Genomic DNA, 23,503 nt, shown 5'->3' on the forward strand with positions numbered 1-23,503 from the left:
ATGACAGGCCTTGTGTTTTTCCAGCCTCACTGCCTGGTACTGGCCGCTGCTCAGCTGCTGCTTTGCATAAGCAGCGGAAATTAAAGTGATAAGATCGGTTCATTTATCTGAGCACAGGCAGCTTCTCCCGGGAGGGGGGGCAGGCTGCACCTCCTGACACTTGGACATATTGGGAGACCACGTGAGCCTGAGATTGGCAGGGGAGCTGGTTTGTGCCCATGAGACAGGCCTCCGACCAGCCCTGGCAGAGCCAGCCTGAGCCCCGGGGTACAGGGGCCACTTCAAGGTAGGAAGCAAGAGGCAGGAGCAGCCTCAATGTCAGGAAAGACACTGCCCAGAAGGTCCCCAGATGTCTCTCTGCTTAGTGTTCTCCAGAGACAAGTGGTACTTTTAGGGCTCTGGGACCAAAGTTTGCACCCAGACATCACGTGGGCCCCTTCCTGCCCCTCAGCACTGCCTGGCACCCAAAAAAATAATTTGAGGAAGAGATGCCACATAAACCCCCGTGAGTCCCCTCACAATAAGTGGCCTTTCCTGAGCAGAGGAGATGGGCGGGGTTGGTGGCCGTCTGGACACTCGAAGGGGCCATCGTGACAGCAGTGAGGGCATTTGCCTTGGACCCAGCTGACCTGGGTTCAGTCCCCAGCATCCCATAGTCTGCTGAGCATTGCCAGGAGTGATTCTTCGGTGCAGAGCCAGAAGCAACCCCTGAGCACCGCTGGGTGTGGCCCCAAAACCAAGCAAAATAAATAGGTGCCTCAGACTCCAGCGCCCACCACTGGACGTGTCTTCTGTTGGAAACGACAGCACATCCTGTGGGATGCGGGAAGTCACGCTTCCTACTGGTCGGTCCTATACTGTGAGTTGCCATAGCTCAGAGTCCCACATGGCCCGTCTTGTCTGTAACTGAAGCATGGGGAGCCCCACATGCAGGCTGAGGAACCATGTGGGGACAGGGCGAAGGTGGCCAGGGAACCCTCTCTATAGAGAACACAAGAGCCAGCCCGGGTCTGAGCATACAACTGTCATTTGTGCCAGTGTTCGGGTTGCAGGCACACAGCTTGGTCCTTTCCCAGAGGCTCCACAAGAATTTGGAGTACAGACTCTGGGCCGGAGCCAGAAGGTCATTCCAGCACGGAGCTGTCTAGGGACAGTTCTCAGCACCCCAAGGCCTGGATGCTGCTGAAGCAGCCAAGGGGGACTGTGGCCAGAGGGACCGTCCTCAGCCTGCGACCATGTGGGCACCAGGTGTCTCTCAGAGCAGGCACGAAGTGCCGCAGGTTGCAGGGGCTGAGCTCTTCCTGGGCCCAGGGAATCCAGACCCATAGCGGCGTAGGACCAGCAGCTGGGGTGGAGGGCGGGGGCAGGTGAGCACTGATTGGGGAGCACAAGGAGGAGACGGGAGAGACAGCGAAGCCAAGGCCCAGTCGCAGGGCAACGTGACTCCACATAGCAGGACACTGGCTCCCAGCCAAGGTCCAGGCGTCCACCAGCGGGCCCCCCCCCATCCTCCAAAACCCAACCCCGGAACCATACCCGTGGGAGAGAACAGAACCGCAAAGAGGGCCCGGCCCCTCCATGAGTCCTGAAAATATTGGCAACTTGGAAGACCTGGTTCCCCACTCACTGGTGCTCAGGAAGGGGAAGGGGAGCACCCCTATGAGACCCTGTGTGTCTGAGCCCATGTGACCCCTCCTCCAACCCAGGCACTCACTCCCCACTCCGGGTACCAGCTGAGAATCCTGCTCACACCCGCAAGTGGGAAGGATGCATTAGAGAGTCCCATGTCCTGTGGTGATGCAGGGACAGGCCACGCCTTGGGCCGCACCTAGGGCTCACTCACAGATGGGGGCTTCTGCTTCCTGCAGGAGTAGGAGGGCACCATGTCCCTCCTGCCAGGTCCTCTGCCACTGGTGCCACTCTCAGGCATCCCTGTGGGAAGATGCCCTTACGGGCTGGCTGACCTGCAGACTACGGGAGGCCCTCCCATAGCCCCTTTCTGGCCATGGGAGAAGCAGAATCGGGGCTGGGCATCTGAGGAAAAGGGTCCTGACACCCCCAGGCTCTATGAAGGCTCTTTCTGGCACAAATGTCTCCCCCTGGCTCTGACCCTTGCAGCTCTGGCTCCAGAACACAGAGGGACCAGCCAGCAGGTCCTGCCTTTTCCTGGGGCCCCCTCTCTGCCACCTTCCCGGGCTGTGTATTGGCCTTCCAGCTGGGCCCAGTGGCTCCTGCAGCATTGGCCCTCAGCTCTGTCCCGGTGTGTCATCGTGGCGACTCTCACCAGATCCCTACATGACTCCTCCCTCACCATCTTGAGTCCCCATCCCTGCCCCCGGCTTGCCTGCCTCAGTGCTCACAGTGCCAAATCCACTTCCCATTAGGTGGGAAAAGGGCAGATTGGGGGGGGGGGGCAGGCGCCCTGTTCCTGCTGGGAGTGGCCGCTCAGGAGGGGCTTGGCAAGCCACGGGCTCTCCAGCAGGCCCCTGTAGGGACTCAAACGGGGGTAGGGGTGGGGGCTGCCCTGGGACAGGTGGCTTTCTCTTTGCTTCTGTTGCCCTTTTTTTTTGGGGGGGTCACACCCAGCAGTGCTCAGGGATTACTCCTGGCTTTACACTCAGAAATCGCTCCTGGCAGGCTCGGGACCTTACGGGATGCCGGGGGACCCTATGGGATGTGCTAGGCAAATGCCTTTCCCCCCCATGCTGTTGCCCAGACCCAGCTCTGCTTTCTGACAGTGTGACAGTGGGGGTGGGAGCTGGTAGGGGAGCAAGCAGCCAAGAGTGGGGAGCCTTCAGAGACCGGCCATGTTCCTGCTGACTCATCGCCCTGGCTCAGGTGCTGCTGTCGGAGAGCAGCCTCCCACACGCCTGCTGCTTCCGGGGAGCCCTCGGGGACTCCCTCCTTAAAGCTCCTGGAGAGACTCACTCGTGAGTCTGAGTCGTGTGCAGGCGTCATTCCTGGAAATGGGGCAGAAAATATTGGGCCCACCTGCCCCCACCCTGCATTGCCAAGGGGAGGAGGGGAGGTGTGGGGGCGCCAGGTCCCTCAGGCAGGGAGAGGAGCCCTTTCAATGTGTCCTCCTTCCTTCAGTGACTCATAGGCTGAATTTGCTCCCCAGCCCATGCTCCTCTCAGCACTGCTAGATGGAAGCAAGCACAGCCCCCCCCATTGAGATTCAGACCTGGGCAGGCCCTGAGGGTCCCCACCCCACACTCCCTCACTGAGGGCCATCATAATTGAGGGTGCTCCAGGGAGAGCGGCTTTTTCTGCTCGTGGCCACCTCACTCCTGAGCACTGCACGCATGGCGTGGCCACGTGCTGGTCAGAACTCGAGGTCCAAGGATACAGCAGCAAGGTCCAAGCTCAGGGCAGGAGCCCTCCATGTTTCCAACCGGGGGAAATGGACTTGCTGGGGGGGCACGTCATGTCCCTGTGGCCGCCCCCCAACCCTGCTGTGTGCCCTCCGGCAGGTGGCAGCCATCAACCCCAACCACCCGCTGGCACAGATGCCCCTGCCGCCCTCCATGAAGAACTGCATTCAGCTGGCCGCCTGCGAGGCCAACGAGCTGCTGCCCATGATCCCTGACCTCCCGGCTGACCTCTTCACCTCCTGCCTCACCACCCCCATCAAGATCGCCCTGCGCTGGTGAGTGCGCCTGCCCTGCACCCTGAGTCCCTGGCGCCCCCATGCCCTCTGTCCTCCTGTTCGGTGGCGTTTTCAGGGCCGCCCTCCCCTTGTCTTTTTTTTTTCTTTCTTTCTTTGGTTTTTGAGTCCTACCCGGCAGCGCTCAGGGGTTAGTTCTGGTTCTATGCTCAGAAATCACTCCTGGCAGGCACGGGGGACCATATGAGATGCCAGAATTTGAATCCCCGCCTTCTGCATGCAAGGCAAACACCTTACCTCCATGCTATCCCTCCAGGCTTCTCCCCTTGTCTTTGCTCAAGCAGGAGGGCTTTGGGGTAACAGTGAGGGTGAGGAAGGTCCCTGAGCAAAAAACTAGAGGACAGGCCTTCCTCCCCGCTCACAATGGCACAAGTGAGATGTGGGACCTTCCTGGGCAGGAGGGGATCCCCTCTTGATGATGGGGGGGCAGGGACATGGCATCCTTCGCCATGGTGTTAGGGCTTCCTGCCTCCAGATCCAGCCCCATACCCACCCCATCCCCATCTTTTCTGCCTTTCCATTTTCTGCTCTGCCCACAGCTACATGTAGCCACTCCGTGGCGTGGTGAGGGCCTGGTGGGCTGGGTCAGCCCCACACACCCCACAGCCCAAGACCGCCCAGCATGCCCCTGCAACCTGTGGGTCCCCTCGCAGGACTGTGGGCTGTGGTCACGGGAACCCTGCCTGCTGCTCCTTGCTCTGTCCCCTACCCTGGATCCCAGGAGGTGCCAGTCACATTGGGCACCAGGCACACCTTTGGCTGGTCCCCAAAGTCAGCCCTGTCGCTGGCCCACTGGAAGATGCCTCTCCTGTGTCACTGGCCCCACAGTAGCAGAGCAGTTCTCACCTACCCTGGGGTGGTACCAAGGAACTGGTGGCCCTGAAGGGACAGCCCCGCTGTGTGGCTGCGTTTGGGGCAGGGCCATCACCGAGCACTGAGCACAGCAGGGAATTGGAGAAGGGCCTAGCAATGGGGAACCTGGGAAACAGGTATCACCAAGTAGGCCCATTGGGAGGAACACTGTTCCGCTTGGGTTAGTGACAGAGGGTGTGACCCCAGCGAGAAAGTGGCTGGAGCCCAACACTGAGATACAGATGGACAGAAAGCAGCAGAGGAGCCAGGAAACGAGGCGGCAAGAGAGGAATGTCCACGTGTGGCTAAGAAGAGCTGGGGGGGGGGAATGACAGTAGCGAACACTTCGGAGGGTGACACAGACACTTCCTCAGAGAGGGTGTGAGAGACCCCTCAGAGAAGGCTCACGGGACCCAAAACTTTCTAAAGCGCCTCCTGGAGGAGATGCTGAGAGAGAGGTTTCCTCAGAAGAGACACGGAGTGGGAGCTTCCTCAGAGGAGACACTGAGTAGAAAGACCCTCAGAGGAGACACTCAAGAGACGCTTCCTCAGAGGGGACACTGGGTAGAAGGTTCCCCAGAGGAGATACCAGGTGGAAGGCTCTTCAGTGAAGACCCTCAGAAGAGAAGGTTCCTCTAGGGAGACACTGCACTTGCTCTTAGCCGAGAAACAACACGCAGAGGAGACTGTACAAGTTTCCTCAGGGGAGGTCCTCCATGGAGAAGATTCCAGAAACCACAGACATTTAATCTCTGCATTTGCTCTCTCTATTGTCCTGTTATTATATTTCTTCCATGAGGATCCTTCTAATCTTTTATGAATTCTTGCTGTGGACCCTCGCCCAGCGGCACTGGGGCTCCCCTCTTCCCTCTTCGTGGAGGTCATTCCTGTGGGACTGGCGACAGACCGAGGCTCCTTCATGCTCATCTTTAGTCTCTCCATATATCCTCTTGGTTTGTCACTTAAGTGCTTTGCTAAGTATCTGAAGCAGTGTGTTGGGGTCACTGTTAGATAAGCCCTCCAGTGCCCTTTGCCATAATCCTATGCAATGCCATCTGGTAGCCCCAGGACTGCAGGGAGTCCCCACCAACTCTTCCTTTCAGGGTCCAGCCTGTGGCATTTTCTTCCACCTAAGGGAGCAGCTCTGGTTGTGTCTGTCCGTCTGTTCGGCCTAGACCCGGCGCAGGCTAAGACCCTCCCTGGGGTGACATGCTCAGAGTTGGTGCCTTGTCATACTGCGATGGGAGTTGGGTTCCTTTAGCTCGTCACCTGCCTGCAAAGCCTGGGCCCTGCACTTCCGCTGGCCCACACAGGCAACCCAGCCCCCACCCCCACCCCCGCCTTCACACCATCATCTGCCACCAGGGCCCTATTCTTAGAGGCAGGTGAAAATTGCTCTGGCCCATCTCAGCAGGCAGGTGGGGCGTCAAAGAGGCTCGGAGAGCCCCGGCCTGGCCCCCTCCCGGCTGGATCCCTCAGTGCTTATTTCTACCATGGGGCATGCGGTCACTTCCGGCCTGGGACATGAACGCTGGCTTTGTCCTGTGAGGCGCAAGCGTGTCCACGTTGGGTGCGTGGCACTGCTGCTGTCCCTCCAGAGGCAAGGGCCATGCCATACTCACCAACGGGCTGAGGTGCCTCTCGGGATCCCTGGTTGCCTGAGCCTGGCATTCATTTCCCTGGGCCATGGACCACGCCCTCAGCACCTGCAGCTGTGTCTGTGAGCCAGATTTCTGGCCCCACAGCCAGGAGAAGCTCCGCGTTCCCGGGCAAGGGGACCTGCCGGGACACATCGTCTTGCCTCACATCTTGTCTTCCCCACTCACCACCGGCTGTTACCTCACCCCTTCCTCTTCTGGAGGAGCATCACAGGGTTGGCCCCGATACGGCCACAGTGTGAGTGGTTAGCGCTGTGGCAGGAGGGCCACATCCGGTGGTACTCAGGGATCACTCCTAGTGGTGATTCATGGGACTCTGTGGGATGCTAGGGAGGTTGAGAGTCCAAAGAAGACAGGCTGTCAGAAGACTGGCAGGAGTGGTGTCCTCTCTGGGCCTCATACGTGTTCCACTGGGCACAGATGAAAAGTAGTCCATGTCCCAGACATGAGAGCTGAGAAAGCACCTGATTGCACATTATAGAGGAGTGGGGGGTTGGTTCTGATGTAGGCACTGGGGCCTCAGCAGAGATGGGAACAGGGTGGGCTGCACAGAAGTTCATCCTGCTTCTGTGAACCCCTAAGATCCTCATAGTGCTCAGCTCCCGGGTCCCATCTAACATGAGTATTTGTCGTCTGCCAATTCTCATGGGGTATTTGGCCGGATTCTTGGGTCTTTGCCCGGACTAGGTTTGCTGACCTTCCAACTATCCATCTGTGTGTCTGCCCTGGGATGGGTTGTTTGAATAATGTATTTTTTTCCGTTTTTTTGTTTGTTTGTTTGTTTTTTGTTGTTGTTTTCTGTTTTGGGCCACACCAAGCAGTGATCAGGAATTACTACTTCTGGCTTTGTGCTCAGAAATCACTCCTGGCAGGCACGGGGGACCATATGGGATGCCAGGATTCAAACCACCGTCCGTCCTGGGTCAGCTTCATGCAAGACAAACACCCTATTGCTGTGCTATCTCTCTGGCCCCTGAACCATTTCTGACGTGCCGTATCCTCTAAAGGTCTGGCCCATGGGCACCCCAGGTGTGCTCAGCTTTGGGCTTTCCTTGTCCTGGAACCATCCAGCCTGGACAGCCAGTGAGAAGTAAGCACTGGCCTGGCACCACACTCTGAGGGGGGAAAGGTGCTCTGGGGAATGGGGAGAAAGTAGGCTGGCCAACTTGTGTCTCTCCTTTCTCTCGAGCCTGTCCCTCCTGACTCCTCATGTGACTGGCCGGCACTGCTGCTGGGGACGGTCTCCCTCATTCCATCACTCGTCCCAGCATATTTATCCTTCCACCCCGATCTAGATGCTCCATGCTTATAGCAGGGAAGAAGTAGCTCCTGTCCTGCCTGATGCCTCTCTCGGCCACCCACTGCCAGGTCCGACCCCCCACCCTACCCTGCCCCAGCCACTCTTGTCTGACCCGCTTTGTTCCCTCCACAGGTTCTGTATGCAGAAGTGTGTGAGCCTGGTGCCCGGCGTGACCCTGGACCTCATCGAGAAGTGAGTATCCCACTTGCCTCTCCTGGGCCCATTAGTCCCTCCATGGCCGGGGCCGGAGCCTCTCCCCTGTGTAGGCCCAACTGGCCAGATGCACACAGGCTGGGTAATGGGGCCTATGGCTGAGTCCTGCCTCAGTCTGGTAGTTTCACCCAATAGATGCACCTTTCTGTGTCCAGGTATCCCAACACCCACCAACTTTGAGGGGTGCAGATCTATGAGACCAAGGGGGAGTGGCCCAAATGGGTGTGCACCCTGCCATGCATGGGCCAACCACCTCGAGAGGTCTCTATGCCTTTCCCTGGACTGTGGCCAGGGGGACTGTGTCCACTGAGAAACTGATGAATGTTCCAGGGCATGAGAGCTTGGAGCTGGGACTGTGCCCTCACAAGAGCCCCTCCAACACAGATGCTGATGTGGCACACCCCAATCCCTCTGGGTCCCCCCTCTGCCTGCCTGACCCTACCCTCTCCCCACAGCCCAGTGTTGTCCTGGGTGGGATTTACAGTGAAGTGTGAGCCCAGCCCAATTCTGACTAACACCAACTCCTGAATTCCTGTAGCAACAGCATGCTCAGGACTGAGAGAAGAGAGAAAGAGAAACCAATGAGGCTTGCCACCTGGGGGGGGGGGGGCTTTTCTGAGAGAAGGGGAGAGATTAATGGAAATTCACTGGCGAGAGGTTGCCAGGTAAAACCCTGGTACAAAAAAGAAAGGAATAGATACAAAGCAGGCAGCATCTCTCCAGCAAGGCTGCTCTGGCCACTATCTGCCCCACCCCCCATAAAGGTGTAAGTTTTTCCTTTTATACCCAGCATGACAAAGGGCCGCATTGAGGGGGTGTGTCCAGGTTCAACTGTCATTACCATGGCGGTTATCCAAGGGATATGTCCAAGTCCAACTACCATACATCAACAGATTCCTGCACCCCAGAATGGTGTTTGCAGTAAGGCAAACGTGGGGAGCAGTCAGTCCCGCCCTTGGGGATATTGGTGTCCTTCAGCTTAGTGGCATTCGGAGAAGGATGAGGTCCATGCCTTTTCCTGCTCTCTGTGGCTGGGGCTGTGGAGGTCACCCCGCTGCAGGAATTGGGGATTGGGATGCAGCTCCCAGCCACACGCCACCACCCCACACACACACACACACAGCCCAGCAGGGCAGCCTCTGACGTGCAGACTGTAATTATTTAGCCGTCTTTAGAGCCAGGGAAGGAATTTGTTTTCTAATTAAGCTGCTGCATCCTCGGTAACTCACTGCAGCCTTCCCGAGCCCCCGTGTTCCAATTACCCACACGCCGCGGCTGATGAATGGGTGTGTGGCCGCCGCTGCGGGCCCCACCGAGAGTGGCAGGAAGATCCATGCCCGGAAATTAAGGCCCATTTTTCAGCCTGAAACACAGTAATGAAACACTTAACCACGTGTAGAAATATGAGGTCCCCGGTGAGACCCTGGGATTCGGTGTCATGGAGCTGGCCTGTTGGCTGCTGGCTCTCTCGGTGCTCCGAAACTGCTCCTTCTTCATGTCCTCCAGTTGGGCAGCTGGCCTCTTTCTTCCAAAAAAAAGCACTGCTGGGGCCAAGCGGTAAGGGGTCTGCCTTGCATGTGCTAGCCTAGGATGGCTGTGCCCCCAGCGTCCCATATGGTCCCCCAAGCCAGGAGCGATTTCTGAGTGCATAGCCAGCAGTAACCTCTGAGCGTGATCAGGTGTGGCCGAAAAACAACAACAACAAAAAAAAAACATAAAAGCACTGCTTTTTCTTCCCAAGCTGTGCTCCTAGCCTCATGTCTCAGTTCTCAAGACCTGTGCTCCAGGCCAGATGTCTCAGTGCTCAGGACCAGTGATCCTGGCCAGATGTCTCAGGCCTGAGGGCGTGCTGTCGGGACAGAGCCTGTATCTGGGCCAGGGCTGGGCTGAGGCTCCACCACCCTTCATGGAAGGCCCTGGGTGGCCTGTGTCTGGGAGCAGGTGGCAGAGTGGAGGGAGACCTGGGTTCTGACCCCAGACATGAGCACCGGCTCTTGCTTCGACTCACTTCTCCCTGAAGCCTCAGCCCTGCCTGGCAGGTGCATGGAAGAGACACTGAGGCACCTGTTTAGCCAGTGTGGGGCAGGGGCTCTGTGGGCATCTGGGGAAGCACATCAAGGGCTAGTGTGGGGTGCCCTGTGCTGGCCAGGTGAGGCAGTGCCACCCACTGGCATGGGAGACCCCAGGGGACGGGCGGAACCACACAGGAGCACATCTGGAGTCTGTCAGGCTCGGAGACTAGGTCAGCGTGAGGAGTCTGAAGTGCAAGAGCAACCCAGTCAGCAGAGCCAATCCCCTGTACTCACCTCACTCCTGTCCCCCACACATCATCTCTACAACCCACCTGTGCTCCATCTCACCCACCACTGTACCTCTGACCTCATCCTCCACCTGCAGAGCACCCCAGCCCACTGCCCATGCCTTCCACATGGTCCACAAGGCCTTAAATTACACCTTCTGAGAGTGAACAGAAAAGGGTGTCTGGCTGCACCCCCTCAATCTAGGGGCACAGGGCTGAAAGCCAGGCAGCTTATGCCAGACAGGGGCCTTGCAGGCCTGTGCCCAGATTCACCCTGGCTCAGAGCCTCTCTGCGTCTCCCCGATGTTCCGCTCCCTATTTCCCAAACACGCAGTCAGGCTTTGTAGCAGCTTCTCCGAGAACCTGGCTCAGGGGTTTCCCGCGGAGACCCACAAGGAGCTCTGGGAAGCAGCGCCAGGCCCCACCAGGACATCGGACCATCAGCCCCTGCAGGAAGCCTTATAATGAGCTGAGCTCAGATTCATTTCCTGGGGCGCTGGAAACCGCAGTCCCTGGGGGAAGAATTCGACTCTGGCCGCCCCTCCCTGCGGCTCTCATTGCCTGGCAGCCCCAGGGACGAGGCCTCTCCTGAGTGAGGGCACATGCATCCCTGATACTTCCTCTAAGGGGCATGTCCCTGGATCATACCCCTGCACATACCACCCAGAAAATTCACTGCTTTCCCTGCGTGTGGGATCAGGGCTGACTGGAGCCTGTTCCTGGGAGCTGCAGGCTGCAGAAGGGACTCCACCCTGCAGCTCCACAGTCGGTGACCCTGCCATGCTGGCACAGTGGGATGGAGAAGGAGAAGCAGGGACTCATCTCCAGTGCCATGGCTGTTTGATTGCCTTTTCTGGGCAGGACCAGTTCCCTCCCCATGGTGCTGGGAAGGTTCTGGAAGTCTCACTGTCAGGGCTTGTGACTCGGACCTTTCTCCAGCTGCTGTTTCTGGTGGCCTCCTCCCTGCATGCCCGGACCCGCCTCATTCCAGTGCTCTGACCCATCTCACCATGCCTGGTGCTGTTGGGTCATGGCCCTGAGGGACGCCACCCCATCCTGCCTTCTCATGTCCATGTCCCCTTAGCAGAGGGACTTTGGTTCCATCCAGTGTCTCAGTCTGTGGTGCAGTGGTAACGTGGGGTTTCAAGCCATGCATCCTCACTCTCTGTGGCCCACTCAACTTCCTGTCTCCCTTGCCTATTGGGCTTAAAGCCCATAGGGTCCTAATTGGATGTAGGTCAGGGTGGTATGGGGATTACCAGTGGCAATGGATGAGCTGGACAGACATCAGGGAGTAGGGTGGGTGGGATGGAAACCCCAGGCGCACCTGCATGGAGCAACAGACGTGGCATAGTAAAGGCGTCTGGTCTGCAGGCCAGGGGGCCCGGTGTGGTCAGGAGCCAGGACAGCTCAACATTGAACTTCGAAAGAGTTGGAGGTTTGGGGCCCGGAGAGATAGCACAGCGGCGTTTGCCTTGCAAGCAGCCGATCCAGGACCCAAGGTGGTCGGTTCGAATCCCAGTGTCCCATAGGGTCCCCCGTGCATGTCAGGAGCTATTTCTGAGCAGACAGCCAGGAGTAACCCCTGAGCAATGCCGGGTGTGGCCCAAAATCCGAAATAAAGAAAAAAAAAAAGGAGTTGGAGGTTTGAAAGTAAATGTATCCTGATCTGGGCCCAGTGAGTCACTCTGGGCAGAAAGCACATTTCCCTGGGCCTAAGCAATAGCACAGCTTTCCATGGCCGGCCCGGGTTCGATCTCTGGTGTCCCGTAGGGTCTCCCAAACCTGCACAGAGTCAGGGTAACCCCTGAACACTGTCAGGAGTGGCCAAAAAGAAAAGAAATGTTTCGGGCCTTGCATGCTGCTGACCCAGGATGGACCTGGGTTTTATTCCTGGCATCCCATGTGGTCCCCTGAGCCTCCTGCCGGGAGTGATTTTTGAGCAAGGAGCCAGGAGAAACCCCTGAGCACCACCATGTGTGGCCCAAAAACCAAAAAAAAAAAAAAAAAAAAAGAGGGGGGGGGGGAAGAAGGAAGGAAGGAAGGAAGGAAGGAAGGAAGGAAGGAAGGAAGGAAGGTAGGACGGAAGGAAGGAAGGAAGGAAGGAAGGAAGGAAGGAAGGAGAGAAGGAGAAAAAAAAAGGGACCAGACAAGTCGGCCCCTCAATGCTGCGGTCTGATATCTGGGTACCCTCCCAGGAAGGTTCCTGGGGACATCGAGTGGGAAGAGGGTTCTCTGCCTGGCATTTGCTTCCTGCCCCCACCCCAGTGCCAAGGCCTCAGAAAGCCCCTGGGGACATGGATAGTCAAGCTCGTGGCTCAGAGGGGGTACACGTGTGCTGAGGGGCCATGGGCAGTGTCCACAGAGCGTCTGGACCCCTGGGAGTGGTCAGTTCCCTGCTTCCACATCTTCTGAGGACTCCCGTTCCCCCACAGGATCCCTGGGAGGCTGAACGACAGGAGGACACCACTGGGTGAACTGAACTGGATCTTTACAGCCATTACTGACACCATCGCCTGGAATGTCCTGCCACGCGGTGAGCCGGGGTGTTAGGGCCCGTCTGACCATCTGTCCCAGAATGGCAGGGTTGGGGAGCTTGGCCTCTGCACCCTGGGTGTGGTCCTAGCCCCAAGCTTCACCACCCCTCAAACCCTCCATGTGCCACAGACCCCACGGGCTTTTGTCTATAGCGGACATGGTCTAGCATGAGGTGACGTGTCTGTGCCTGGACATGGGTCCCCCTATCCCCCCAGATCTCTTCCAGAAGCTCTTCAGGCAGGACCTACTGGTGGCCAGCCTGTTCCGAAACTTTCTGCTGGCCGAGCGCATCATGAGGTCCTACAGCTGCACCCCAGTCAGCAGCCCACGCCTGCCCCCCACCTACATGCATGCCATGTGGTGAGCACTTTGGGGGCAGGGGACCTGGGGGGCGGGCTGCGAGCCCCCAACACCCACCCTGGGTCTTGGATCCGGATCTGTGCTGTCAAAGCTGGGTCGACGGGGGTTCACACTGTCCTCCCAGGGTGGGGGTCGTCACTGTCCCTCCTGAGGGAAACAAGTAAGCCTGTGGGTGTGGACAACAGTCTGGTCAGTCAGGGCTGCCTCGCCAGGACCGGCCCGCCCCCGGTGCTGACTCAGCAGGTGATGGGCCTGTGAGTGGCCTCTGGGCCCCGTGACTCAGCATTGAAGCTACTGCTGCCGGCCTCAGGGCAGAGGAAGGAGGTGCTGGTCCCTGGAGTAGCCCAGAGGTCTCCAGAGGCCACACAGCACCTGGGAAGGTGCCCCCAGAATTCGGCCCAGGGCTTGTGTGGGGAAGGGCGGGGTTTTAGGGTGGCTTTTAAAGTGGAAAAGGCATCTCCAGCACCTCGGCCCTCACAAGGCTCCAGGACCAGCTCAGGAGGGGACACACGGCCAGAGTCAGCTCCTGGGCAGTGGGGCCAGCTGCACTGTCCCTGCTCCAGGGCAACAGCAACATCAGGGAGCCCCTGCCCTGTCCCCACCACTCGTACACACAGACTTTCTCAGACACACACACAGTCTTACACGTACATCCAGGCTCACACGCTCTCAGCTGCACACACACTCTTGCAAGGCACAGAAGTGGCTGTCACCCAGTGGCGATAACCTGGACTCAAAACTGTGACCCTCAGTCTGGTTCTTTCTGTGAAGCCCTCTCAGGTTTTCACATGGGAGAGAAGGGGTGCTGGTGGAAGCCCAACCTTCTCTGGATGGTCCTTCGGTCACAGACGGGAATGCAGAGATTTCTGGGGGTGTGGGGTCCAGAGCCACTCAGCACATCCCACACCTGCCACTGGACCTCAGCCTGGGTGTCTGAAACCCATTGGGAGGGGTGGCACAGCCTTGGGGGCTACAGAGAGCAGCAGCGGGGGGACAGACCAGGACCTGTAGGGTAGAGCCATCACAGTGCCACCACTGCAGCGTTCGGCCCCAGGGAGTCGGCAGGACCCAACCCCTTCCTTGGCCCAGGTTCCGGCAGCCTCCAAGCAGCTTCTGTTTAGTCCTGAGCAGCCCTAGGGCCTTCTCATTGACTCCGCACTGCACTGAGGTGTCTGCTCCCCTCTCCTCACTATCTGGCCACCAGCCCCTCACAGTGACTTAGCCCCCCACATAGCTCCTGGGGCCTGGGCATGCATCTCCCACACCCCACAGTGCCCCTAGTCCCCACCTCTGTCCTGGGGTCCCTCTGTCCTGACATACACACAGGCCCCATACCTGTTAACTGAGCTGAGTGGGGTCTGCTGTACCCCGAGGAGCCCCCCTTTCCCTCTACCAGCACTGCCAGGAGGGTCTGAGGCTGCCCGGCCCAGAGGGAGCTGAGGGGCTCATGGTGGGCCGGGTACACACACCCTCACAGTGTTGCTGGCCTGTGTATCTAGGCAGGCCTGGGACCTGGCGGTGGACATCTGCCTGTCGCAGCTGCCCACCATCATTGAGGAGGGCACGGCCTTCCGGGTGAGTCCTACCTACGGGAGGGGACCCCTGCCCTGCTCCTCTGTCCTCCCTCCTCTGCCCTGCCCTGTCCTCCCTCCCTCCCCTGCCACTCTCTCCCACCCCACTGCTTCTCCACCCACCAGGCTTTTCCCTGTGGGTGGTGGGGAAGTGACATAAGGATCGGTGCATACATGTGTTTGTGTTATCCAAGTACATACAGGGCATGTCTACACATTTGTGTCTGTATCTGTGACTGTCTTTGTGTGACTGTCTCTGTTACTGTGTTTCTGTATCTCTGAGTGGCTGTGGCTGTCTCTGTGCGGCTATCTCTGTGTGGCTCTGTGGCTCTGCACATCTGTGTGACTATGTGGGCCTGTGTTACTGTGACTGTCTCTGTGTGACACTCTGTCTCTGCGTGTCTGTGTAACTGTGACTGTGTGTGACTGTGTGACTCTCTGACTGTGTCCGAGTGACGCTTGTCTCAGATGAGTCAGCCGCGCTTACCCGAGGCCCCTGGCTCCCTCCTGTTCCTCCCCCTGCATCATGCTGCATTTCTCGAGGAAGGTGTGTGAGGCGCCCGCCCTCGCCTCAGCCTTGCTGCGAAGGGGCCCAAGCTCAGGAACCAGGAATCAGGTCCAGCTATGCAGGACCCTCACGCCCTCTGCAGGCCACCCAGCGCCCCTGGACGTGCCTGTGAGGGCAGAAAAGCCACATGGCACCAAGTCCTTCCCGGCCCAGATTCACACTGAGAGGCAGTCAGGAACCCTTAGGAGGGGGCGGTCCCTTGCATGTCCCTAAGTGCTGTGCGGGAGTCATGAGGTAGAGCTGGACGGGGCCACATCCCTAGGCCTGCTGCCCCATGCTGGGTGCCCGGGTGTGCTGGCTGGCGGCATCTGTGGGCAGCCTCGGACCAAACGCCCCATGGTACACCGAGACCAGTGGTGGTCTGGATTCCTGCAGTGACCAGCATCTGACTGTGAGAATGTGTGGTCTGTGACTGCATGAGCGTGTGAGGCCGTATGCGGCTTGTGGCTGTGACTGTGTGAGGCTGTGTCCGTGTGATAACGTGTCTGACCATCTATGACCATGTGTGACTGTGTCCAGTCTATCCCTGTCTGGCTTTGCTCTGCCCAGCCCTCTTACCCCCTTTCGTCCCAGCCATGCAGCACCTGCCTCTGCCGCTTTGCCACTGCCCACCCACGGCCCTAGGAAGTCACTGGGTGCAAGTGGGAAGCCTGACTCCCTGAATCTGTCCCACAGCACAGCCCTTTCTTCGCTGAGCAGCTGACAGCATTCCAGGTGTGGCTGACCATGGGCGTGGAGAACAGGAGCCCCCCCGAGCAGCTGCCTATTGTCCTGCAGGTAATTGGCCAGGAGGGGTCTCAGGTCACCAAAGTCAGAGTCACCCAGTCCAACTCCACATTGTCACCCTGACTCCCCACAGCTCACCCTGACAGCCCCAGGGCCACCCTAACCCCCACAGGCTCACCCTGACCCTATTCCCCAGGTCAGATGTTGGCCAGGCTCAGTGGCCAAGGGTGTCCAGCCTCTCGTTCTTGGGACCCGAACACAGACATTCGGCGTCCCTGGAGGGGTTCAGGTGTCTGTGGGCCCACGTGCCCAGGAACTTGTGCTGATGCACTGGCCCATGTGCTGGCACTCATGGGTACATCTGGGCACAGCCATACCGCACAGTCCCTCTGCCGTCTCTGTTCACAGGTGCTGCTCAGCCAGGTGCACCGTCTTCGCGCCCTGGACCTGCTGGGCCGCTTCCTGGACCTGGGCCCTTGGGCTGTGAGCCTGGTACGTGGCCCCCTGCCCTGCCCGCCCTTCGTGCCCCCTGCCCTTCCCACCACTTCCAGGCCATGCTCAGACACGGCCCAACCACTCGTGCTACAGAGAAGCAGAAGCTACCAAGGACAGCAAGGGGGTGCCAGGAAGAGGGTCAGAGCAACCAGCACAGTGTCCTAGGCAGAGCAGGAGGCTGGGGCCTCACTCCCACACCTGTGTATATCCCTATCCCGAGTGTCAGCAGCCACTCCTGTCAGCTGGAGGAGTAGGAGGGCAGCGTCCCTGGGACCCACCCTGTAGTAGGAGAGGCTGGTATCAGAGTTGGTGTCAATATGGGGGGCTGAGGGGACAGTACCCCCCTGCATGGGACTCAAGACCTGAGCTCAGGCTTTGTTGCTGGCAAGCAAGGGCCAGGACATGGACTCCAGTGCTTGTAGGCCCGAAACGCTGCATCTCACACTGATTGGTTGCTGCTGCCCACAATGGACTGTCACCACGGAGTGTGCTGAACTGTTGCCCTTCTGACCCAAGACCTTGCTTTGGTCTCCCCTCTGCCCTGGAGGGTGCCTACCAGATGCCAGTGAGGGCAGCTCTGGCCATGGGCCTGAGGCCTTTGGACTCAGATAGTTTTTCTGGCCACCCAGTCGGTCACAGATGCGTCACTGAGGCCGCATCTCCCAGCATGCTCAGCCAGTTGCTGCAGAAGCTAGTGGAGAGGGACCCCAGCTCGTCCTGGGCTCACACAGGGTCCCAGGACTGTGGGGAGCCTCTGACCATGCGCCGTTTCATATAGGCCCTGTCGGTTGGCATCTTCCCCTACGTGCTGAAGCTTCTACAGAGTTCAGCCCGAGAGCTGAGGCCACTGCTCGTATTTATCTGGGCCAAGATCCTTGCTGTAGACAGTGTGAGTCCCGTTCGCACCTGGGTAGTGTGGGTGGAATGTCCTGGCGCAGCCCCCTCCCCACCCCGTGGTCTGCAGGCCTTGTTCAAGGTCACCCATGGCCCGTTCCTGCCCTCCAGATCTGCTCTTCACCTCCCTCCCCACTATTCCCCTGTCAGACCCTCAGGAGATGCCTCCCAGCTCAGGCCATCCCAGGTGCAAGCCTGGAAGGGTGGCTGTCCTGAAGTGTGACAGTTCAATTCAGTCCAGGCTTGGGCAGGGCTGGGCACCACAGAAATGGGGCCCAGCAAGGTGGGTGCTTCCCAGTTGAGGCTTGAGGGGCCAGAGATTCGTGTCTGGGCAGAGCGGGAGGGGGGCCAGCCTCTCACCCACTCGTGTCTGTCTCCACAGTCCTGCCAGGCCGACCTGGTCAAGGACAGTGGCCATAAATACTTCCTGTCTGTGCTGGCCGACCCCTACATGCCGGTGAGTCTCTATGAAGGCAACCACCCCCTCCAGTTGTCCCCCAGCCCATGCCCCAGCTCTTTCCTGGCAGGTCCTGGCACATCTCTGAGGATGAGCCTGGATCTGGCGGGCAGTGCCCATGACCTAGCACTTGCCACTGTGGCAGCAGAAGGTTCCAGAACCTAACAGGATGGGAGAGGGGAGGGAACTGTGGGACATTCATGCAAAAGCATCATTTCCAGGACATTAGCCAAGTGAGCAGCAAGCCTGCTGTGCTTCCACTGTCACCCCTCACCTCAGGGCTGCAGGCCCTCATGAGGTGATACAGTCCTCCCAGTGCCCCATCCACAGGCATGTCAGAGCCGCCTGTGTAGACCAGCCCAGCGATTCCAGATGAGGCCCAAGGGCCTGGGCACACAGCCGCAGGTGGCACCAGACACAGAGGAGGGTCGGGAGGGGTTTTCATGTCTCCTGTGGTCAGGGCCAACAAAAGTGCCACCTACATCTGAGCCTCCACCCCCCAGATGACAATAGAGAAGGTGGATGAGGCTCACCAGGAGGAACAGAGATGGCCTGTTGGGGCGGGGAGCACAGCCCATCCACAGCCCTGCCCTCCCTGGGAGCCCCACTCTGGTCTCCCCGAGACCACCAACCCTGGGAGCACTCTCCTCTCAACCTAGTGAGCATGACGAGAAGGTAGATTGTGAGTCAGCAGGAAACTCAGGATTATCCCCAGAGCCTTGGTGTGGTGTTTTCACACGATCAACCTTGGACCTCTCCCCTGCCCTGACCATCTCAGAGTGGCCCGGGACTCTCCCTGGCCTGACCCTTAATGGTGCTCCTCGACTCTCCGCTGCCCTGCCCCCTCAGTGACCCAGACCCCTGCCCGCCCCTCCTGTGCTGTTGCAGGCAGAGCACCGCACCATGACCGCCTTCATCCTCGCCGTCATCGTCAACAGCTACAACACGGGGCAGGTGAGCTCAGCGCAGTGCCCAATGGGTCTGGGGCATGGCTGAGGCAGCCCTCCTGAGCCCTGTTGGGGTGGGTTTTGTAGGAGGCATGTCTGCAGGGGAACCTGGTGGCCATCTGCCTGGAGCAGCTCAGCGACCCGCACCCACTGTTGCGCCAGTGGGTTGCCATCTGCCTCGGGCGCACCTGGCAGAACTTTGACTCAGCACGGTGGTGTGGGGTTCGGGACAGTGCCCATGAGAAGCTCTGCAACCTCCTTTCTGACCCCATCCCTGAGGTGAGCAGTGGTTTGGGGGGCCAAGGGAGAACCCCCTCACATCCTGGAGCCTTTGGGGGCATCTCAGGGTCTCTGGACCCCCGACAATGGGCACAGCTCGTTGGGGACAGACCAGAGGGCCAAGGCCTGGGTGGGTTTACTGAGGGGCCAGTGTCTAGGAGGAGGGACGGTCCCTGCAGTACTGTGGGTGTGACACAGCCACAGCTAAAGGAACCCAAACAGAGCACTCTGCAGATGGGTGTATGGAAGGGCCAGATTCGAGCGCTGGAAGTAGGAAGCATTGTAGGGTGCTTCTGTGGGTGGGTGGGGTCCCTGGTTGTGGCCACCCTGGACTCAGGCCCACTGTGGCCTATGTGCCCAGTTGGCATTGGACCCTCCCTGTTACTGGGGTCTCCTCACACCTTCAGTGCCCGCTGGGGTGCCCCCAGTGTAGGATACCTGCCCTTCCTAGCTTAACCATGATCCTGAGGGGCTTCTGGCACCCCCACCCCCTCTACCCTCTCTCGTCCTGGGTCACGAGTATGACCACCAGGCGCCCCATACGTCCCCTCTTGTCCACTGCCTGCAAACAGGTGGGCATGCAACACAAGTAGTTGCTTCCTCCTCCTGAACCCCCATAGGGTGGGATCCCTGGGGCTCTCACAGTTCCCCCTGGCCCTTGCCCTGGCTCTGGCAGCCAGATGCATTTCTCATACCTCTGTGCCTGGAGCCAGGCCCTGAGGCCCCTCTGTGCGAGTCAGAACTGCACAGCTCCCACCTGGAGCCCTGGAAAATCTAAGGGTCCCCTGGACAATGATATCAGGGTCCCCTGTGTCTCCTGAATGACAGTCTGGGGGTCCTGTTTCCCCTGGATGAGCTCAGGGTCCCCTTGCCCCCCAAGGTGCGCTGTGCTGCTGTCTTCGCCCTGGGGACATTTGTGGGCAACTCTGCAGAGAGGACGGACCATTCCACCACCATCGATCACAACGTGGCCATGATGCTGGCCCAGCTCATCAACGATGGGAGCCCCGTGGTGCGGAAGGTGCGGCCAGGGGCGGCTCACCATTTGCCCAGCCCAGCTGTGTCCCAGCTCAACTCAGGCCCTGCCCACCAGCAGCCCCAAGTCTCACACACACACATGCTCATCACACATAGCAAACAGATCCTCATACATTCACACACTCCCATTCACCTGCTCACATACTTAGAAACACTCGTTTGCACGTTCACTCACACATTCTCACACACACTGCTTCATGTACTCACATGAACATACTCTTACACTCACACTCATACACAAGTTCACTCACACACACTCGCTCATACACCTCAGTCCCCGGTGCTGCCTCCCTGGCCAGGCCCCTGTAGCCCGAGCTCCCAGTGGCAGAGCTGGAGGTAGGCCAGAGCAGCAGGGATGCTGGGGGGCACCAGCCTCTCCAGACTCAAGGGACCCTTGGTGTGGGGGAACGTACCAGCCAGCTCCACTGGCTCAGCCTGCGGGCAGACACATCCCTTGGGTTCCACACTCTTTCTGGAAATGGGGGTGAACAGAGAGCTGGGGCCCTCCCCCAGGGGTTTCTCCCTGCTGGTCTGCTGAGTTCAGTGTCCCCCCGCCCCCAGGAGCTGGTGGTGGCGCTGAGCCACCTGGTGGTCCAGTACGAGAGTAACTTTTGCACAGTGGCCCTGCAGTTCATGGAGGAGGAAAAGAGCTACCCCCTGCCTGCTCCCGCCAGCTCAGGTACCACCCATGCCGGCCAACTCACCTCCTGCCCCCTCCCTTCCCGAGGGACCAAGGGACTACCTGGGCGACCGGCGTGTGCAGACAGCCTGGCCAGGGGATGTCGAGGCACGTGGGCTCCGTGCCGTCCCAGAGTAGCCACCGTTGAGCTGCAGGGAACAGGCTCGAGACGGGTGGGGTGGGGGGAGCCCAGGCAGGCCACAGTGGCCTCGTGCAGAGCCACATTCCAGCCCGCATCAGGGCCCTACGGGCACTCAGCGCCCACTGGCCACCTTGTGTCCTCCCTGCAGAGGGCGGGAGCCTGACCCCCGTGCGCGACAGCCCCTGCACTCCCCGGCTGCGCCCTGTCAGCTCCTATGGGAACATCCGCGCGGTCACCACGGCCCGGAGCCTCAACAAGTCCCTGCAGAACCTGAGCCTCACTGAGGAGGGTGAGAGCCGTGGGGGGCTGGCGCCAGCCCTGCCCCTGCACCACCCCACTTGGTCCTGCCCCATTCCCACCCCCGCCCCGTCTCCCCTCCTGGTAGGGACCAGGTCCGGGTCACAGGCAGCCCTGGGCACAGCTCGGCTGCCAGATCCAGCCCTGACTCATGCCCCTGCTGGCGCAGCAGCCGGCAGCTCCGCAGCCTTCTCTCCCGGGAACATGAGCACCAGCAGCAGCGCCAGCAGCACACTGGGCAGCCCCGAGAACGAGGAGTCCATCCTGTCCTTCGAGACCGTGGACAAGATGCGTCGCGTCAGCTCCTACTCAGCTCTCAACTCCCTCATCGGTGAGCGGCTGACCACACCCCTACATAGCTGGTCACGCCCCAGGCATAGGGTGACTACGCCCCCCAACATGACTGACCACACCCCCAGCATGGGGATGGCCATGCCCCGACATGGCTGACCATACCTTCACCTCAGGCCGATCACGCCCCTGGGGTGGCTGGCCACATCCAGATATATAACTGACCATGCCCATATCTGCATGACCACACCCCCACTCTCCCTGCCATAGGACCCATCCCCCTCACCCTGTCCACGCTGCCCACGAGGTCACACTCCTCACTTCTGGGTCAGGAGGGATCTTCCACTCATGACCCACAGCCACAGGGTAGCCCACATACCTAGTCCCAGTGGGAGTGTCTAGGCCACGCCCACATCAGCCTTCCTCAGCAGCACCCCGTACATGGGATGGGGCCTCACTCCCACTCTTTGTAACTGTGTACCAGGTGCCCCGAAAGCAACAGTTCACTCCTGCACACCTTGAGCCCCACTTTTCACTCCCTGGCGCCCCTCCCTTGCAGGCGTCTCCTTCAACAGCGTCTACACGCAGATCTGGCGAGTGCTGCTGCACCTGGCTGCCGACCCCTACCCCGACGTGTCCGACCTGGCCATGAAAGTCCTCAACAGCGTTGCCTACAAGGTAGGTGGCCCCTCCCGCATCCCTGCAGCATGTCTACTGAACCAAAGCACAAAGGAGCTGCCACACCTTCTCTGTGTGTCATCCTTGTGGACCTGCATCCAGCAGCCCCAGACCAGACACAGGCCTGTGCCCACAGCTGGACCCCCAGAGCCCTGTGCCCCACAGCCTTTGTAAGACATGCTCATGAATGACACCGGCATCTATCACCGGGCCCAGTCATGTGACTTCACCTCAGGCCAGCACATCCCCTGGACCTTAGTGTCCTCTTTGAAGCGACCTCCCTTCCCTGTTGTCCCAGCTTCAACCTGTGGCCCCTGTCCCAAGGCGGTTTCCAGCCATGCCCTCCACCCCACTTAGCAGGGACAAAGCTGTCACCAGCCACCCCTGCTCATGGGCACTGAGGGGTCTGTCAGTTTAGCCAAACTTAGAGTTCTGCCCCAAATTCTGTCCCTGTACCTTGCTGTAATGCCCACATGTCCAGGTCTGAGGGGACCGTTCAGCTCACAGGCCATGGGGATGCGGGCACATGCCTCACAGGTCTGCTGTTCACGGGGCTCAGAACCAGAGAGGGGTCCCTAGGGCCTAGGATCTGGCCCCTGCAATACACCCCTTTCCCGGGGCGGAGCCTTGGAGCCCTGGCTTGTGGGGATGGCCCAGTGTGGGCCTGGCCTGGCCTAGGGACTCTCGACCCCTGCCACACAACCTCTCAGGGTGGGGCTCAGGGGCGAGCAGCTCCCCCCCCCTCGTGTGGGTTCCCTCTGTACAGATCCCAGAAGGGATGCAGCTCCGAGAGGGACAGTGCGGCCAGCATGATACCACAGAGGCCCCACTGACACCTCTGACCTGCTGTCCTTGTGCCACAGGCCACCGTGAATGCCCGGCCTCAGCGCATCCTGCCCACAGCCTCACTCACGCAGTCGGCTCCCGCCAGCCCCACCAACAAGGGCGCTCACATCCAGCAGGCCGGGTACGTACGTGTCCCTCCCCCATTGGGGGTGCCTATGACCACCCCAAAAGCACAGGGACCTCCTGTGTTACCCTGGGAATTAGGACCCTGGGGAAAAGTTGGGATGCCCTGACTCAGTCCTGGGGAAGATGCCCCTCTAGGGCGGTGGCTGATGGGGTCAGACCAATCTCCTCTTGACACAGGGGCTCCCCGCCAACGCCCAGCACCAGCAGCTCCAGCCTCACCAACGATGTGAACAAGCAGCCAGGCAGCCGGGACGTGCCCGCTGGGCGGCCGGGCACCACTGGGGGCCCCTCAGGATCCCAGTACACACCCCACTCACACCAGTTCCCACGCACACGCAAGATGTTCGACAAAGGCCCCGACCAGGTACGGGCCTGGCAGTCTGTGTGCAGTGTCGGCGTGACCCCTGTGCCAAGTGTGACCCTGTATCTGTAGGTGTGACCTGCATTGGGGTGACCTGGTCAAGTGTTAAGGTGTGTGGGCATGACCTGTGTTGGGTGTGGCCATGTCAGGTTCGACTTGTCAGGTATAGCCGTGGGTGGTGTTCGTGGCCGGGCTGTGAGCACACAGCCGACTCCCGTCTG

The 23,503-nt window shown here is 59.6% G+C and overlaps 1 protein-coding gene across 2 annotated transcripts in view; it reads left to right on the forward strand.

The window, feature by feature from the left end:
- Window positions 1-23,503, forward strand: part of RPTOR (regulatory associated protein of MTOR complex 1) — a 59,179-nt gene that overhangs the window by 30,731 nt on the left and 4,945 nt on the right. The window contains exons 6-23 of one of the 2 annotated variants that reach the window (XM_049776134.1): window positions 3,474-3,649; window positions 7,610-7,669; window positions 12,425-12,525; window positions 12,743-12,887; window positions 14,387-14,462; window positions 15,702-15,803; window positions 16,161-16,244; window positions 17,026-17,136; window positions 17,524-17,598; window positions 18,487-18,552; window positions 18,633-18,824; window positions 19,705-19,845; window positions 20,424-20,541; window positions 20,832-20,972; window positions 21,153-21,311; window positions 21,831-21,949; window positions 22,813-22,916; window positions 23,099-23,285. In XM_049776134.1, coding sequence (XP_049632091.1) covers window positions 3,474-3,649; window positions 7,610-7,669; window positions 12,425-12,525; window positions 12,743-12,887; window positions 14,387-14,462; window positions 15,702-15,803; window positions 16,161-16,244; window positions 17,026-17,136; window positions 17,524-17,598; window positions 18,487-18,552; window positions 18,633-18,824; window positions 19,705-19,845; window positions 20,424-20,541; window positions 20,832-20,972; window positions 21,153-21,311; window positions 21,831-21,949; window positions 22,813-22,916; window positions 23,099-23,285 — 2,157 coding nt within the window. Of the gene's footprint in view, window positions 1-3,473; window positions 3,650-7,609; window positions 7,670-12,424; window positions 12,526-12,742; window positions 12,888-14,386; window positions 14,463-15,701; window positions 15,804-16,160; window positions 16,245-17,025; window positions 17,137-17,523; window positions 17,599-18,486; window positions 18,553-18,632; window positions 18,825-19,704; window positions 19,846-20,423; window positions 20,542-20,831; window positions 20,973-21,149; window positions 21,312-21,830; window positions 21,950-22,812; window positions 22,917-23,098; window positions 23,286-23,503 lie in introns of both variants that reach the window. The other variant, XM_049776133.1, reaches the window with a different exon arrangement.

The sequence above is a fragment of the Suncus etruscus genome, chromosome 1 (assembly GCF_024139225.1).
Source record: "Suncus etruscus isolate mSunEtr1 chromosome 1, mSunEtr1.pri.cur, whole genome shotgun sequence".
Classification (NCBI taxonomy): domain Eukaryota; kingdom Metazoa; phylum Chordata; class Mammalia; order Eulipotyphla; family Soricidae; genus Suncus; species Suncus etruscus.